We start from the raw sequence: 13,565 nt of genomic DNA, 5'->3' as shown, positions 1-13,565 counted from the left end.
TGTAGCATCTAACTCATTCTTTCCTGTAAATAATAATAATAATAATAATAATAATAATAATCCCTTTCAAACAAGATACGTGAACCTCAAAGAGAATTCAGAACCACATAAGGAAAATGTTAATAACTTATTGATTGTGTCCTAATTAACAAAAATTTTGTCCTTTGTTTCCTCCACAGCCAAACTAGGTGAAGTAAATTAAACTGACTGAGTAGACAATAACAGCAGTAATTAAATATGAATGATAATAGTAATATTTAAATGAATAAAATGCTTAACTATGATCTTATATTATTTACAGCTTCCCAAGAAGAAATTTCTAGAATATTCTCCCCTTTCTTGACTATTATTATTATTTTTTAACTAATTATATCTTCAGGCCCCAACCCCCTGCAGGCCTATTTTCAAAAGGATGTTTATCATTTACAGCTTCCCGACAATTTTTTTAGAAATACTGTAGGATATTCTCCCCTTTTGTTTTCCCACTCCTTCCTTCCTAACTGTCTTTTAGTTCCAAGCACTCCTGTCCCTCTGCAGACTGTATTTCTGAAGACTGAATAATGAACCTACAGCAGCTGAACAGCATGAGAAAGCCCACAGCCATTGTTTCCATAAATGACTTTTTTGGGACTTTTTGGGACTTAAGGGAGGGGGGAGAAAGGGGGGAACTATTGTTGAAAAGTTTTAAGGATTTTGACTATAAGACTGTTTATTATCTGCAACAACAACAGACATCAGATTTTCCAAAGTAGCCACAGCATCTTCAAAATCTCCTTCCAAAAGAAACAGACTGAAGAGGGGCAAGGGAAAGTGAATTGCAAGGACATACGCTCTCTTTTGACTTCAAGACTCTGTGCCCTATTAAGAATTGGCCTCAAGATACGCAACTGATATATGATTATGTTTTATGTTGTGTGATATTCGACAGAAACATTTAACTATGTCTGACAGTATGTTATTTCCACAAGGAGGGGGGGTGTGACCCAATTTTGTGTTTAATTGTTTTTTATGTTTAATGTATAGTGTCCCAATGTTTTTTTTTGTATTATTGCCATGCATTGTATGCCTTTTAAAGGATCAGGATATTGCATAGTCCAGTATTTAGATTAGATCAACTTATGACCATGTTTTCTTGTCCCACCTGGCACTCTGCAGTGTGTCAACCTTCTCTACACATTTTTTAAAATTGTTTTTACTCATTTTACCAAGAATAAGCTCCAAGATCCATGAAACACCAGATAAATGAAGGTATTTATGTCTTGATTTAACAGGAATGATCCCTTTTAGAGTTAAATTTGACTAATTTGGACATGTTTTATGGGGCTGTATAAATTTTAATTTGGCTTCAGTTCTAATTGGGCAAGTGTATCCAAGGTGCAAGTAGTTTTCTTCTTTTAAGAGCAACTGGGCAACTCCCTACAGTGCAAGGCCAGAGCCTATAATAATAAAGGCCCATAGGAAGCCCAAGGCAAAGGCATCTCTCTCATGACATGTCCAAACCTGTGGCAGCTATGGGGGGTGCCAGGCGACATGGTCAAAATGAAAGCCCTAAGGGGATTCACCAGGGATTGTTGCTGTTGTGCCACGATGGAGGTGTGCAACCAGAGGAGAGCTAGCTTTTGACACCTGAGAACACACAAAAGGGTAAACAAGCAAACTGCACTTTCCAGTCAATATTGGTGGACCATCCTGTTAACTGTAATACATAGACCATTTTTGAGAAATGCTTCTCCCAAAGTACTAAAACAACACATCTGGTTATTCTTTTGTGGGGCAACAATTTTTAAGAAAAATTATAGCCCCAAATGGGGGATTGTTATAAGAATTTTGAGGTCATATATATATATATATATAATAATTGTTCATAAAACATGTACATGAATGTACAGAAACATGTCTGAAGCAGCACAGGAAAACAGGCCTGACTGACACCATTTTGACTCTCTCTGACCAGGTGTTCCTCTGCAAGGAAGAAGTGGGGTGGGGGGAACCTTCTCATTGTCTCAGGAATTAAAGTGATAATCCCTGGCATCCTGATACCTGACTGCCAGACAAAAGGGTGTGATTAACTTGGCTGGGAAACAGGGAAATGTAAATATCTCTCAATTTTGTTGATTAGGTTTTGGGGGCAGGGGGCAGGGTCCAGGATGCTCAGATTACTGCCACCAGACCTCCCCGTTCATGATGTGCCTATGATGAATCTAGGGAGGGGGGGTCTTGGGCTACACCCCTTCTGTGACATATGGATGATGCTTCTGGGGGGTGGGCCGAAACCAATTTCAAATCTCTTTTTAAGGGCAAGACATCTTTGTTTGGGGTTCCTTCCTTGTTCTCCTGTGTGAGAGGAAGGACCCTGTTGCAACAGCGAAAATAAAGGCTTTGCTTCTCAAACTTCTCTGGTTGGCCTCTGTTATATTCTCCAACCGATGGAGAACCCAATAAGGGAATAAAGGCAGATTTTTGCCTATATCACCGTCCTCATGCTGCCTCCTCCCCAACCCCCAGCAAAAGAAGGCCTGCAGGGGGAGGAAGCCAAAGCAGTTAGCGGCATGGAGGAAGAGTCCCAAGCCTGCCACCCTGAGATAATGGCTTCACCATTTGCAGGGCCGGTGCGTGTATATAGGCAAACTAGGCGATTGCCTAGGCCCTAGGGCGGCAACCTGGAGGGGGCGCTGGTGAGTCTCCCCACTCGCAAATGCTCTCTCTGCCGCCGCTTTTGCTCCTGCTGCAGAGGCGCTTCCCTGCAGGGCACAGCGAAGCACTGCCGTGCATGGCAAAGAGAGCCAACGAGGCACTGGCTGCTGCTGCGACTCGGCTCCCCATCCCCTTTTTGCCTCTTTAACCCTATCGGGGCTTCCCACTCGCCAGCTCCGAAATGGTGGACTTGCTGAGGCTGGAAGAGTTGGGTGGCTGAGGCACGGACAGCCCAGCCCTGATGGGGTTAAAGAGACACGCTTGCTGGGAAAGAGAGAGGTGCGGCTGCGAGAAAGGGCAGCTTTTGAGGAGCCGCTGAAATGGTGTTGCTGCTGCCTCTCCTGCTCGGGAGGCGGAGGTGGGGACGAGCGGGAGAGGTGTGTAAGGGGTGGGGGCTCGTCTCTCCCCCCCCAGGAAAGAGGGGTAGGAGGGTGGTCGAGTGCTCTTGGTTCGCTTTATTTATGAGTTCTGTGTAGCAGAGGGGAGCTGGCACTGGAATTTTGTGAATTGGTTAAAATCTCAATTTTATATTAATTGTTAAAGTAAGGCCTCCTTGCTGGCTGCTTTTCGTTGATCAGTCCATTGTAACATCAGCGGGTTCGGAATGCACACACCTATTGTCTTATTTGATCTATCCCAATGGAGAGTGTCAATTGAAAGTGTAAACCCAGATTAGCATAGCGCCTTTGAAGTCCGGAGCTGAAAACGGGTTTCCTCAGTCTTAGAGTCCCATCTGTTACTCATTCATAAAATGTATAAGGTCCTTTTTCCTGCCCCCTTTTGATGACAGGATGGAGGAAATAATTAAATGTTGGGGTGTTTTGACCTTTTGTTTGAATGATAAAAAAGTGGTTTCCTTTAACAAGATCTACCATTTGAAGTGTATTCCACAGGATGTAAGGCTGTTTTCCAATTCCAAACCTGATAATGACTTTTCTCTTTTATTTTCTCTTTCCACCCCTTTCCCCATGCTTCTCTCTCTCTCTTTCCCCACACTCCTCCTCCCCCCAAATTCCTTTTAGGATTTTCAGTTTTCGCCTCACTCCCCCCCCTCACGGTGTTTCCCTCTCAAACTGGTCCTTCTCTCTGCCCCCCTTTGCCACACAAACACACACACACACACACACACACACAGAGAGAGAGAAAGAGAGAGAGAGAGAGAGAGAGACTTTGTTTGTCCCCCTCCCCTCTCTTCTCGCATGTCAGAACTGGAGCTTGAATCAGTTCTTCTTTCTGCTCTGCTACAATATAAACCTACCCTTCACATTCTTGAGCACTGTTCTTTCATTCACCCCCCCCCCCTTTTTTGCTTGCTTCTGTTCTATAGCTGCAATATCAGCTCTCTCCCCCTTCAATACATACTTCAATACAATAAATCTCTTGCTGGTTGGTGCTGATTCAAAGTCACCAGGTTGACAAAGGCTGCTTTACACAGCTGTGACAGTATTAATGCAACAGGATTTTAAAAATAAAAGGGGGGAGGTTCACAACTCAGTGGTAGAACACATGCTGTGTAGACAGAAAGTCCCAGGTTCAGTCAATGACACAGAATCATAGATGACACGACTATAGAATCATAGAGTTGGAAGGGACCCTGAAGACATCTAGTCTAACCCCCTGCAATGCAGGAATTCAGAGACCACTCAGATAACTTTAAAAAAAATGTGGATCTTGAATTGAAGTTGTGCCCTGCAAAGTAACACTTACCATACATCTTGCATTGCTAGTCTTTCCAGCCTGAATTTGTAATAGCAAATATCTGCCTCTCATCTCATAACAGCTTACCATGCAGCTGATGAAATGGTTCATGAAAGCCACAGTCTTGTGGTACTTTAACGACTACCAGTGCATGTATAGATTTGCTTCTCTAAAAAATTTTGTTTATGATTTTTGTTTTACGGTAATTTATTTTTATATAAGTATGGTAGTTCTTAACTTTTTTGTTTCTCACACTGAGGAGCTTGTTTTGAAGCTGAAAAGCAGGCTATAAAACAATTAAAAATAACAAAAACCTCAGGTGTGAAAATACCCAAAGTTGACACTGACAGTACCAGTAGCTGCACTCAGGTCAGTAAGTTTTCCCAGTTTTTTGAGGTAAAATTAGGTGCCTTGGCTTATATTCGGGTCGGCTTATACTCGCGTATATACGGTATGTATAAAGTATGTGGCGTATGTAAAGCCACCCCCTTCGCAGGTTTCCCTGTGCCTGCTATTTTTATTCAGAACAACATATATGTACATAGTAGCCAGCGAATGTAATGCCACCCCTCACAAATAATTGCATTTTAGGTTTTTTTTTTTAAAAAAAATAGCTTTTCTTTATATATACACTGCCTCCCTATTTAGGATGCATTTAAAGGAAGCTTCCCTTGGGGGAAAGCAAAGTATAAATATTTCTATATTAACATTATTAGTAATGTGTGTGTCTAATAATAATCACAGCAGACACACATACATGCTGTCTCCCAGTTCAATACATGATTGAAGGAAGCTTTACTCCCCTCAGGAGGGGGAAGATAGGTTTCTATTTAATATATTCCTATTTATTAGCTGCTCTTGTGTGCATCTGTAGTAATAATTATAACAGCCACATACATGCTGTGTATTTAGTGCACATTTGAAGGAAGCTCATCTCATGAGAGGGGGAAACAGGCTTCTATTTTATATACTATATTTATTAGCCACCATTATTATTATTATTATTATTATTATTATTATTATTATTATTATTATTCATAACTGACATACTGTCTCTCAGTTCAGGAGACATTTGAATGAAGTTTTTCCTCCCCTCAGGAGGGTGGAAAAGAGAGACATTTCCAAGTTACATATTCCTATATTTTAAGCCATTATTATTATTAATTATAATGTATGCTGCTAAAACTGTGTTCTGTTTGAGAAAATAAATCAGAAATTGTTTTATGACTTGTTTTCACAATTTGTAAAAAATAAATTAATAATTTCAAATTCTGTGCTTTTCATTCTGTGTTCAAACATCTGTGTTTGAAATATGATTTGCCGGGGGGGGGGTGCCAGAAGGTGATCTCACCTAGGGTGCAAAAAACCCTAGCACCGGCCCTGACCATTGGTTGGTCACTCATGTTGGACTGAGTGACGAAACTCATCACTTCAACCTGCCTGTTTCATGCAAGTATTTATGTTGTCATCATCATTCTTCTCAATTAAAGTTGGTTTATGTCATTTTATGGAACAATATCCTCTCAAGGCAGCTTGCAAACAAAATATGATAAACCACGGAAAACAATGGGAATTGCACAGTTAAAATATATAGTGGAACCTCAGTTGTTGAATGTAATCTGTTCCGGAAGACTGTTCAACTTCTAAAATGTTTGACAACCGAGGCTGAATTGCCGGTCGGAAGAATTGTGAAAAATGGAGAAAAGTGCTTCGGAAGCCATTTGACTTCCAAGGCGCATTGGAAAACAAGCATTCACTTCCAGGTTGTCATCGTTCAAAAGCCGAAATGATCAACTTCCGAAGCATTCAACAACTGAGGTTCCACTGTAGCACAAAAATGATACAAGTCACAGGAAAGCCAGCACTATTGGGCCATGGAACCAACACCACTGGCCCCATAGCGTTCTTAGCCTGTCAATGAAAGCTATTCCTGCTTAGGATCTCCTTTTACGGTTATACACTTGGAAGATTTCCTTCCCTCCACCATACCTGAAAGAGACAAGAAGTGAGGGATGTGAATGGCTGCCACAGCCTCTACTACTGTGTTTCTCCTAAAATAAGACACGTCTTATATTTATTTTTCATCCCAAAAAACACACCATGGCTTATTTTCGGGGGATGTCTTATTTTTTCGAGCAGGAGCTGGCAACAGCATGCTGCGCCGAGCCCCGACCCGGTGAGAGCCGGCAGCAGTGCACCGCGTGGGACCCGTTGAGAGCCGGGGAGCAGAAAATAAAAATGGCAAGGCTGCCCTTGTAACAAAGCACAATAATAATACTGCGGAGCTGCGGAGCTCAGCGGGGCTTCGGCCCTCCCATTTGCATGCTGCTGGGGAGCAGAAGAAACGCTGTGATCCAAGGATCTAAACGCGTTGGTGGAGTAGGAAGCAGCCGCGGAGGCAGCTGTGAGAGAAGCGGCAGTGGAGGGACCGGCAAGAGGCGGCTGCACGGGAGCCGCTTCGGGGAGCACAGCGCAGCGCGAAGAGCCTGGTGAGAGGCAGCAGCGGCTGCAGGTGAAGCCCGGGATCTGCGTGGGCGACTGGGGGCGAGCGCCCTGAGCACTGTGGCGGTGGCGAAGAGGCGCCCGATCAGCCCGCCTCTCAGGGGCTGCGGAGGTGGCTGTGGGCACGCGCCAAGCCCCAAAGCACGGCAGCGGCGATGGAGACGGCCACTGCAAGTGGCATGAAAAGAAGAAGGTCGCCAGCAAGCGCGCTGTTGCCTCTTGCCAGCTCTTCCGAAGGCGCTTAAATGCCTTCCTTTCCTTGCCAGACCTGCTCCCCCCCAGCTTATTTTCGGGGTATGTCTTATATTTATTCTACTCATGAAAAGCCTGCCATGGCTTATTTTTAAGGCCCGTCTTATTTTAGGAGAAACACGGTACATCCACTTGAATGTTGGGCAGAGGGCCAGCGACATACAACTCCTCAGTGGTCTGTTCTTCCAGGAGCTTCGGCCACGAATCAAAGTGGTATGTTATGGTCACAGCTTCTTTCACTTCACATATGAGATCTGTATCTCCAACAATGGAAGGAGGCAGCCTTTGTGGAGCACACTCTGAATGGCACAAAGGGGAAGATGAAAGGGGAAGCAGGTTGAACATGGATCAAGAGAACTTCTTCTGCTGTTCTAATCGATATTTCTGCAAGGAGACCCTTCATATGCCGAGTAAGGAGTAAGTTTAGGGAAGGAAATTGCCTGGGTAAACATCGCTCTGTTGCACTCAAGCATTTTGCCATAGAGAAGCGCTTTCACTAAGAGACGGCCAGATAAATAAACGTTTTCTTCCAATACCGAAAAGGTGACTTTAAAATGCCTGAGTGGCTGCAAAGTAAACTGGATAGTAGCTACTCACCTTGTTTCACCAGTGTGTTGGTGTCTGTTAGCATTTCAGTGAAAATTCTCATGGCGAATATTCTACAACATGTATCCTTTTTTGCTCAAGAACTGGACCTAGCCCCCCCTCCATTACTTCTTTAAAGTGATTGGGAGAAACTCAGGTATAAAAAAGTGGACAGTCACCATCACATCTAGTTTGCCCCATAGTCAGCCCTCTATTTGTTATTTGAATAGGCCAAGAGCTGGCAAAAAACAGGATAAAATGCAGATGGGGAGCATTTATTTGTTTGTTTTAGCTTCCTTACTTGCTCTTTTCCATAAGGGCCCAGGGCAGGTTATAACAATGAAATATACAATTATGAAAACAAAACATTTAGAACCACGAGGTAAGGAAAAGTATAAAAACAGTTAAAAATAGTTACATATTTTTTTTAAAAAAACTATATAAACATTTTAAAAAATCCATATACAAAAGCATTTGAAAGTACTTCCAATGCAGGTGGAGAGATGAAGATCTAAACTCTTTTTGAAGGAAGAAGGTCTTCAGAGCTATGTCACCTGTCCAATGTGTAATGGGAGAGGATTCCAAAGGGTCAGAATCCCAAAATTCATTTCACAGTAGAAACTGTTTCCTGATGTGAGAAATCCTTAAAAGATCCAAGAGAGATTTCACTCACCTGTATGCTTCGTGACCCCTTTCTGAGTCCCAAACCACGTCTGGTTTGATTTTTTCTGGAAGCTGCTACAAGGAAATGGTGACCATTAGTGTGGATACCAGATCTTTTTTCCCATCTGAAAACAGGGCATTTTTGTCGGTATCTGACACACACACACACACACACACACACACACACACACACACCGTGACTCCCCATTTACGCTAGTCCAATATGTGTGAGACTGCTCATGCACGCATTATGCCAAACCCAGAAGTGACTCAGAAACGCTGTATCAGAAATGCCGTAAAAAAACACATGATGGTACCTACACTATAAAAAAATAATTTAAGTTTCACCACATCACCCTTCCTCTCCCCTCCCTGACCTTATACTATAATCAACACTAACGTATCATAACAAATGTAACGGATCTGTGGAAAAGACTTTACAAACTGAAAAAAGAGACAAGACATATACTTTTGTAAACCAAGAAAATCTTTAATAAAAAAATATTTTAAAAAGAAACACCTAAAAACATCACAAAAAGGGGCAGGGATGGAACTAAGTGTTTGTAGGCTTTTCCATTGGTGTTCCAATTGCACACAATTTCACAAAGGTGTGCGGTGCCTTGGAATGTAATCCCCATGTAAATGGGGAATTGCCTGCATAGGACTGCTGCAACTCACACTTACTTCCCTTTTTTATAATAGTTTTTATTAGTTTTTTATATAGACAAAAACAAGACACAACATTATGTATATATTCTGTCCCTCCATCCTCCCTCCCCCCACCAGTCCACTTCTGCCACCAGTAGGACCAGTAGGCGTTGAGAGCTGAAGGGGTCCATTTTAAGGCTGAGTTCATCCTCCACCCCTCCTCCACCCCAGCCCCCCCCTGCCACCAGGAGGCCAGGTGCGGAAGAGTAGCATGGTTTGGGTTTCCCCCAGCTGTACCTTGAACAAACACATATAAAACAAACAAATAAATTTTCCAATTCTTATATCTTAACATTGTACTTATGGGTTCCTCGAATCTCATCTTCCTGGTCTTCTTAATTTCTTGACATAATTATGGCGGATTTTCTATTCTTGACTAAAATCTTTTCCTTTAAATATTCACTTTATCCTCCTCCTTCTTCGTGCCCCCTCCCCACGGGTCCCCTCCTGCCACGAGGGGAACCCATGAGGTGCGGCCTTCCAAAGGAGATACATTTTTGTGTCTGGGTTTCCCTCCCCCCTCCTCCCCCATCAGAGCACCCCCTGCCACCAGGTGCTTCCGAGCAAAGAGAGGAAGAAAGGTGGCTCTCTGCCCAGACACCTATCAAAACATAAGCATTTAATACAAATCTAAAATTCCTTTCCCCAGCCATTCTTCTCTCCCTCCAGAAAACTCCATTTTTGTATCTACTCCTTTCTCTAATCTAGATCTTAACAATTTACTTTTACTCCCCCCCTTCCCCCCCCGGTACCTTTCCCCCAATCGGATCAGCATTTCCTTTAACAAGCCAAGATTTCAGAAACCGTTGTTCATTCAGCCTAAATATCTCTTAGCTAAAATTTTTCACCCCACCCCACATCTTTCCCATTTCCCAATCCAGGCCTCTGTCCCACCCTCTTTCTGCCTTTCCTTTCCCTGTATTACACATCTCCAAATTTCAGTCCCTCCAGGGGTCTTCTTTTCTTGAATCTTTATTTCATTTTGTTGCTCCTTGATCTCGTCTTCTTTCTTTCCAAGTCCTTATTGTACTTCCTCCAAAACCTGTTTTTTGTAATCCAACTCAGTTTTAGCAGTATCAATTTCTTGCTCTTTAATCTTAAACTGGCTTTCAGCATCGTCCTCTAAGTCCTGATCTTGAAACAAAGTCTCTGTACATGTTGAACTGGAGTGTTGCAATGTCCTGTGAATATCCTTCAAAATTCCCAAATAGATCAACACCACCTCCTGGAAGTTTGGTGAATACATTGTTTTCATTCCTTCTTTTAACCACAAGCAGGCAGGAGATTAGGGGACAGAGCACGCTGGAAATTTCCATTCACCACACGCTCTCCTCCATCTTGGCTAATCCTTCTATTGTCTTTAACTTTTCCACATATAAACCATATCATGTCCGAATGCTTTACCTTCAGCATATTCATGTAGCCAATTAAACTTTCAAAAACTCTTTGTAAATTTTTCTTATCTTTTGACAGCTTTGACAGCTTTGACAGCTGTCAAAGCTCTTTCCCCCTTTGCACTCTTGCTGTTCCTCAAGGGGTGCCGACTCCAGGGCTTGGGAAGGGGTAAAAAGTCATTCTTTCTCTTGGGTTGCAAAAGCAAATAAATTTCCTTTCGGCTTTGGAATATTTAGTGCGCCTCTTAATTAACCGTTAGGAAGAGATCGACTTCCATTTTTTTGGAATCTCTCCCTATTTTCCAAATTAATATTTTTAGAGTCCAAATGGAGATTTCACTTACTTTGTAGAAATCTTTTATTTTCTTGGAAGAATCCGCCGCTTGCAGGCTAAGGACTCAGAGCTTCGCTTCAAGGAGGTAAGATGATTCCCAAAATGGCTCCCGCGACTCCACTCCGCTGGCTCTCGATCGCTATACTGAGCTCTCGGGCAGCGGAGGAATCGCGTCTGGAGCAACAGCTGGGCGGCTATGCCACCGGGACGCTCTTCCCGGTGTTTATGCGGGGAGTTCGCTCGCTCTGCGGAGCGCGAAGTCCCTGCGTCCTATTCTGCCAGCGCGACGGACCGGAAGCCCCTCACACTTACTTCCCATTGAAATACTTACAAGTTTATGTTGATTAAAATCGTTCTTCATTTTAAATATTGTATTGCTTTTCCTGTTTTTTGTGCACTACAAATAAAATAGTGTGCCTAGGAATTTGTTCGCATTTTTTCCAAACCAAAGTCCGTCCCCCAACAGTGTCTGAGGGACAATGAACTGGCCCCCTGTTAAAAAAGATTGAGGACCCCTGCTAAACAGGAATCACATCATGGAAAGTCCACTGCAATGCCGCTGGCAATTCTGCAGAAGTGTGACGATTTCTTGGCACCAGCAGCCACCTGTCTAGAGGCAGCCTTGCTACTACCAGCCTTTGGAATTGAACAGCAAGTTTATTAATTAATGTACACAATGAACTGGAAATTCAGATTCGGAACCTTTGCTTTAAAAGTACCAGTGCATTACTATAGGTTGGTAATGCAAATGATTAAAAAAACTGCATCCTCTTACCTCACTGGGGCACCAGCTACCCCGGTCACTTTCCCCAGAACCTGCTGGGTTTTCCATCTTCCTGCTCCTTCCATCCTCTGCAAACAGGGGGGATTTTAACTGTAGCCCTAAGTGGCCAGAAGTCCAGATTGGATCTTGCCCTGAGCCTGTAAAAGAAATACAATTCTTTACCTGAATTGATTGTTGCAATGAGGAAGGAGGAAGCTGCATTGTCCTTGAAATTTAGGAAGCCAAACTCACCATGTATTGCAAGCAGCACATTCTGGATGGAACCCAGATGTTCCATTTCTACACATTCAAGGAACCGGCAACAAGCTTGCTCCCCCCTTTCCTGGATCATACGCAGCATTTTTTTACTTTTCTCCTTGGAGTCTTCCTCTGCTTCCAACAAGTCCCAGTATTCTTTCCATGTGATAATATAGTAAGAGTATAACACATGTAAAATGTTTCTTCCAAGAATTTCAATTAATTATTTTCTTCCCTTGCAGATAATCTTCTTAGCAGAGATTGCGACTCCTTCCAGTGGCCTGTCGCAGAAATGTCCAATTTGTTTTACGCATCAGGGGAAGAAAGCCTTAGAATCTGGTTAGGATACTAGCTGGGCCTGAGGTTCCCCACCCCTGGTCTCCTGCCCTCACCGACCGTCTCGGCCATCTGCAATCTGACTCTCATCTGCCGCCCGAAAAACATGCTTAAATAATCCATAATGAAAAGAAACTATGATGTGATTTGCCACCACTTTAATAACTGTCAAGAATAGATCTAGTCTTTGTGGTCCATTCTGCATCTTTCTCCAAGCTGTACCCCATTGCTTGGCCTTAGTGACATTTTCTGCTTGCAAAGCATGACCAATGGCTGAGCTTACAGAAGCTTGAACTGGCTGATAGGTTGCCCTCTGGCCTTGCACCCAAGATTTCTTCAAAGATGAGTCTCCCCACATTGACCAGAAAACTATTACTTATCACCCAAAACGTTAGCACAGTAACAGATTTGTCCATCCTTGTTTCTAGTTGAATCTCCCTCCCAAGGAAATTTCTAATGTTGCCTCATGCCAACTAACCTGAAATGCTTCCAGAACAGAGTCCTAGCCCTTTGCCAAGCAAAATAGCAATGGACTTACCACACTTTTTCCTTTCCCACCTCTCCCTCCATTCTGTCCACATCAGCGGGCATGACCAGGTCATCTGCGGGTGGGAAAGAGCCATACTAGTTGTTTATTCCCTCCCCCAAGTCTTATTTGTTTAATTGCCCCCCCCAAAAAAAACATTTATTGGCGCTAAACAATTTATGTTCTTACTCTCCATCCAATGCCCCGGGCATGGGGGGGGATCACACTGACTCCCCACCCCCCACCCCAAATATATAAATATATTTCCAGTGTGTATGGCAAGTGGGAGTGGAGTTGAATGCAGAGTCCATATAATGTCTGTATTGTCAAAGCATGCTTGACTGCATCTAAACCGCAGGGCCGGAAGTTGTTCAAAGGAGGCAGAATTTATCTGTGCAGCAAATGTTGGCCCCTTCAGATTGAGTAAACAACAAAATTTCTCCTCCATGAATAGGCTATGGAGACAACTCAATGCCACCTTGTAGAGGACAGTAACCTGGATAGTGAGTAAATTATCTGAAGTGACCCTAAGCTTATTTTGGGGTACACATGTTCTCTTCCTCTTTCTTTTTCTACATATTGTGGCTATTTGGTGTGACCCAAAACTTCTTTCGGGGTTCAAATCTCCATTGTTCAAAACCAATGGCTATTTATTCCCAAATTCCTTACCTTCTCTGTCTGCCTGCGGCTCACAGTCGATGGCTTCCAGAACTCTGGCCATCACTTCCAAGGCATAATCCAGGCCATAGTAGACAAGGAGCAGCTGGCTGAGGTCCAAAACACTTGCTTCCTCCAGCAACTCCTTTTAAGATATTCACAAAGCCCTTCTTGATGGGGAAATGGTGGAGTTTG

The 13,565-nt window shown here is 43.2% G+C and overlaps 2 protein-coding genes and 2 long non-coding RNA genes across 7 annotated transcripts in view; 2 read left to right on the top strand and 2 right to left on the bottom strand.

The window, feature by feature from the left end:
- The window catches only part of LOC118095527 (interferon-induced very large GTPase 1-like), a 212,668-nt gene that overhangs the window by 100,940 nt on the left and 98,163 nt on the right, over window positions 1–13,565 (top strand). The gene's annotated exons all lie outside the window — the stretch shown is intronic.
- LOC148684002 (uncharacterized) overlaps window positions 1–13,565 on the bottom strand; it is a 119,573-nt gene that overhangs the window by 62,075 nt on the left and 43,933 nt on the right. The window lies entirely within an intron of this gene.
- LOC148684004 (uncharacterized) lies at window positions 7,255–11,989 on the bottom strand. The gene is made up of 4 exons (XM_088655472.1): window positions 11,846–11,989; window positions 11,606–11,751; window positions 8,405–8,469; window positions 7,255–7,445 (listed from the first exon to the last, which is right to left on the bottom strand). Exons 2-4 carry the CDS (start codon window positions 11,677–11,679, stop codon window positions 7,255–7,257), a joined length of 330 nt encoding a protein of 109 aa, XP_088511598.1. The 5' UTR covers window positions 11,680–11,751; window positions 11,846–11,989.
- LOC148684003 (uncharacterized) lies at window positions 7,439–12,364 on the top strand. The gene is made up of 2 exons (XR_015946592.1): window positions 7,439–7,563; window positions 12,094–12,364. It is a non-coding gene; the product is annotated as an uncharacterized LOC148684003 (long non-coding RNA).

Source organism: Zootoca vivipara, chromosome 12 (genome assembly GCF_965207765.1).
Source record: "Zootoca vivipara chromosome 12, rZooViv2.hap1.1, whole genome shotgun sequence".
Taxonomy (NCBI): domain Eukaryota; kingdom Metazoa; phylum Chordata; class Lepidosauria; order Squamata; family Lacertidae; genus Zootoca; species Zootoca vivipara.
This window is presented reverse-complemented; position numbering and strand designations above follow the sequence as displayed.

What these genes read in the sequence shown, in the direction of transcription:
- LOC148684004 (XM_088655472.1), bottom strand. Translation starts at nt 11,679, where the DNA reads ATGGAAGGAGCAGGAAGATGGAAAACCCAGCAGGTTCTGGGGAAAGTG. An exon ending in GTAGCTGGTGCCCCAGTGAG is followed by an intron (nt 8,470 to 11,605) that starts GTAAGAGGATGC and finishes ATTTCCTTGTAG; the next exon opens with CAGCTTCCAGAAAAAATCAA. An exon ending in AGGGGTCACGAAGCATACAG is followed by an intron (nt 7,446 to 8,404) that starts GTGAGTGAAATC and finishes TGTGCCATTCAG; the next exon opens with AGTGTGCTCCACAAAGGCTG.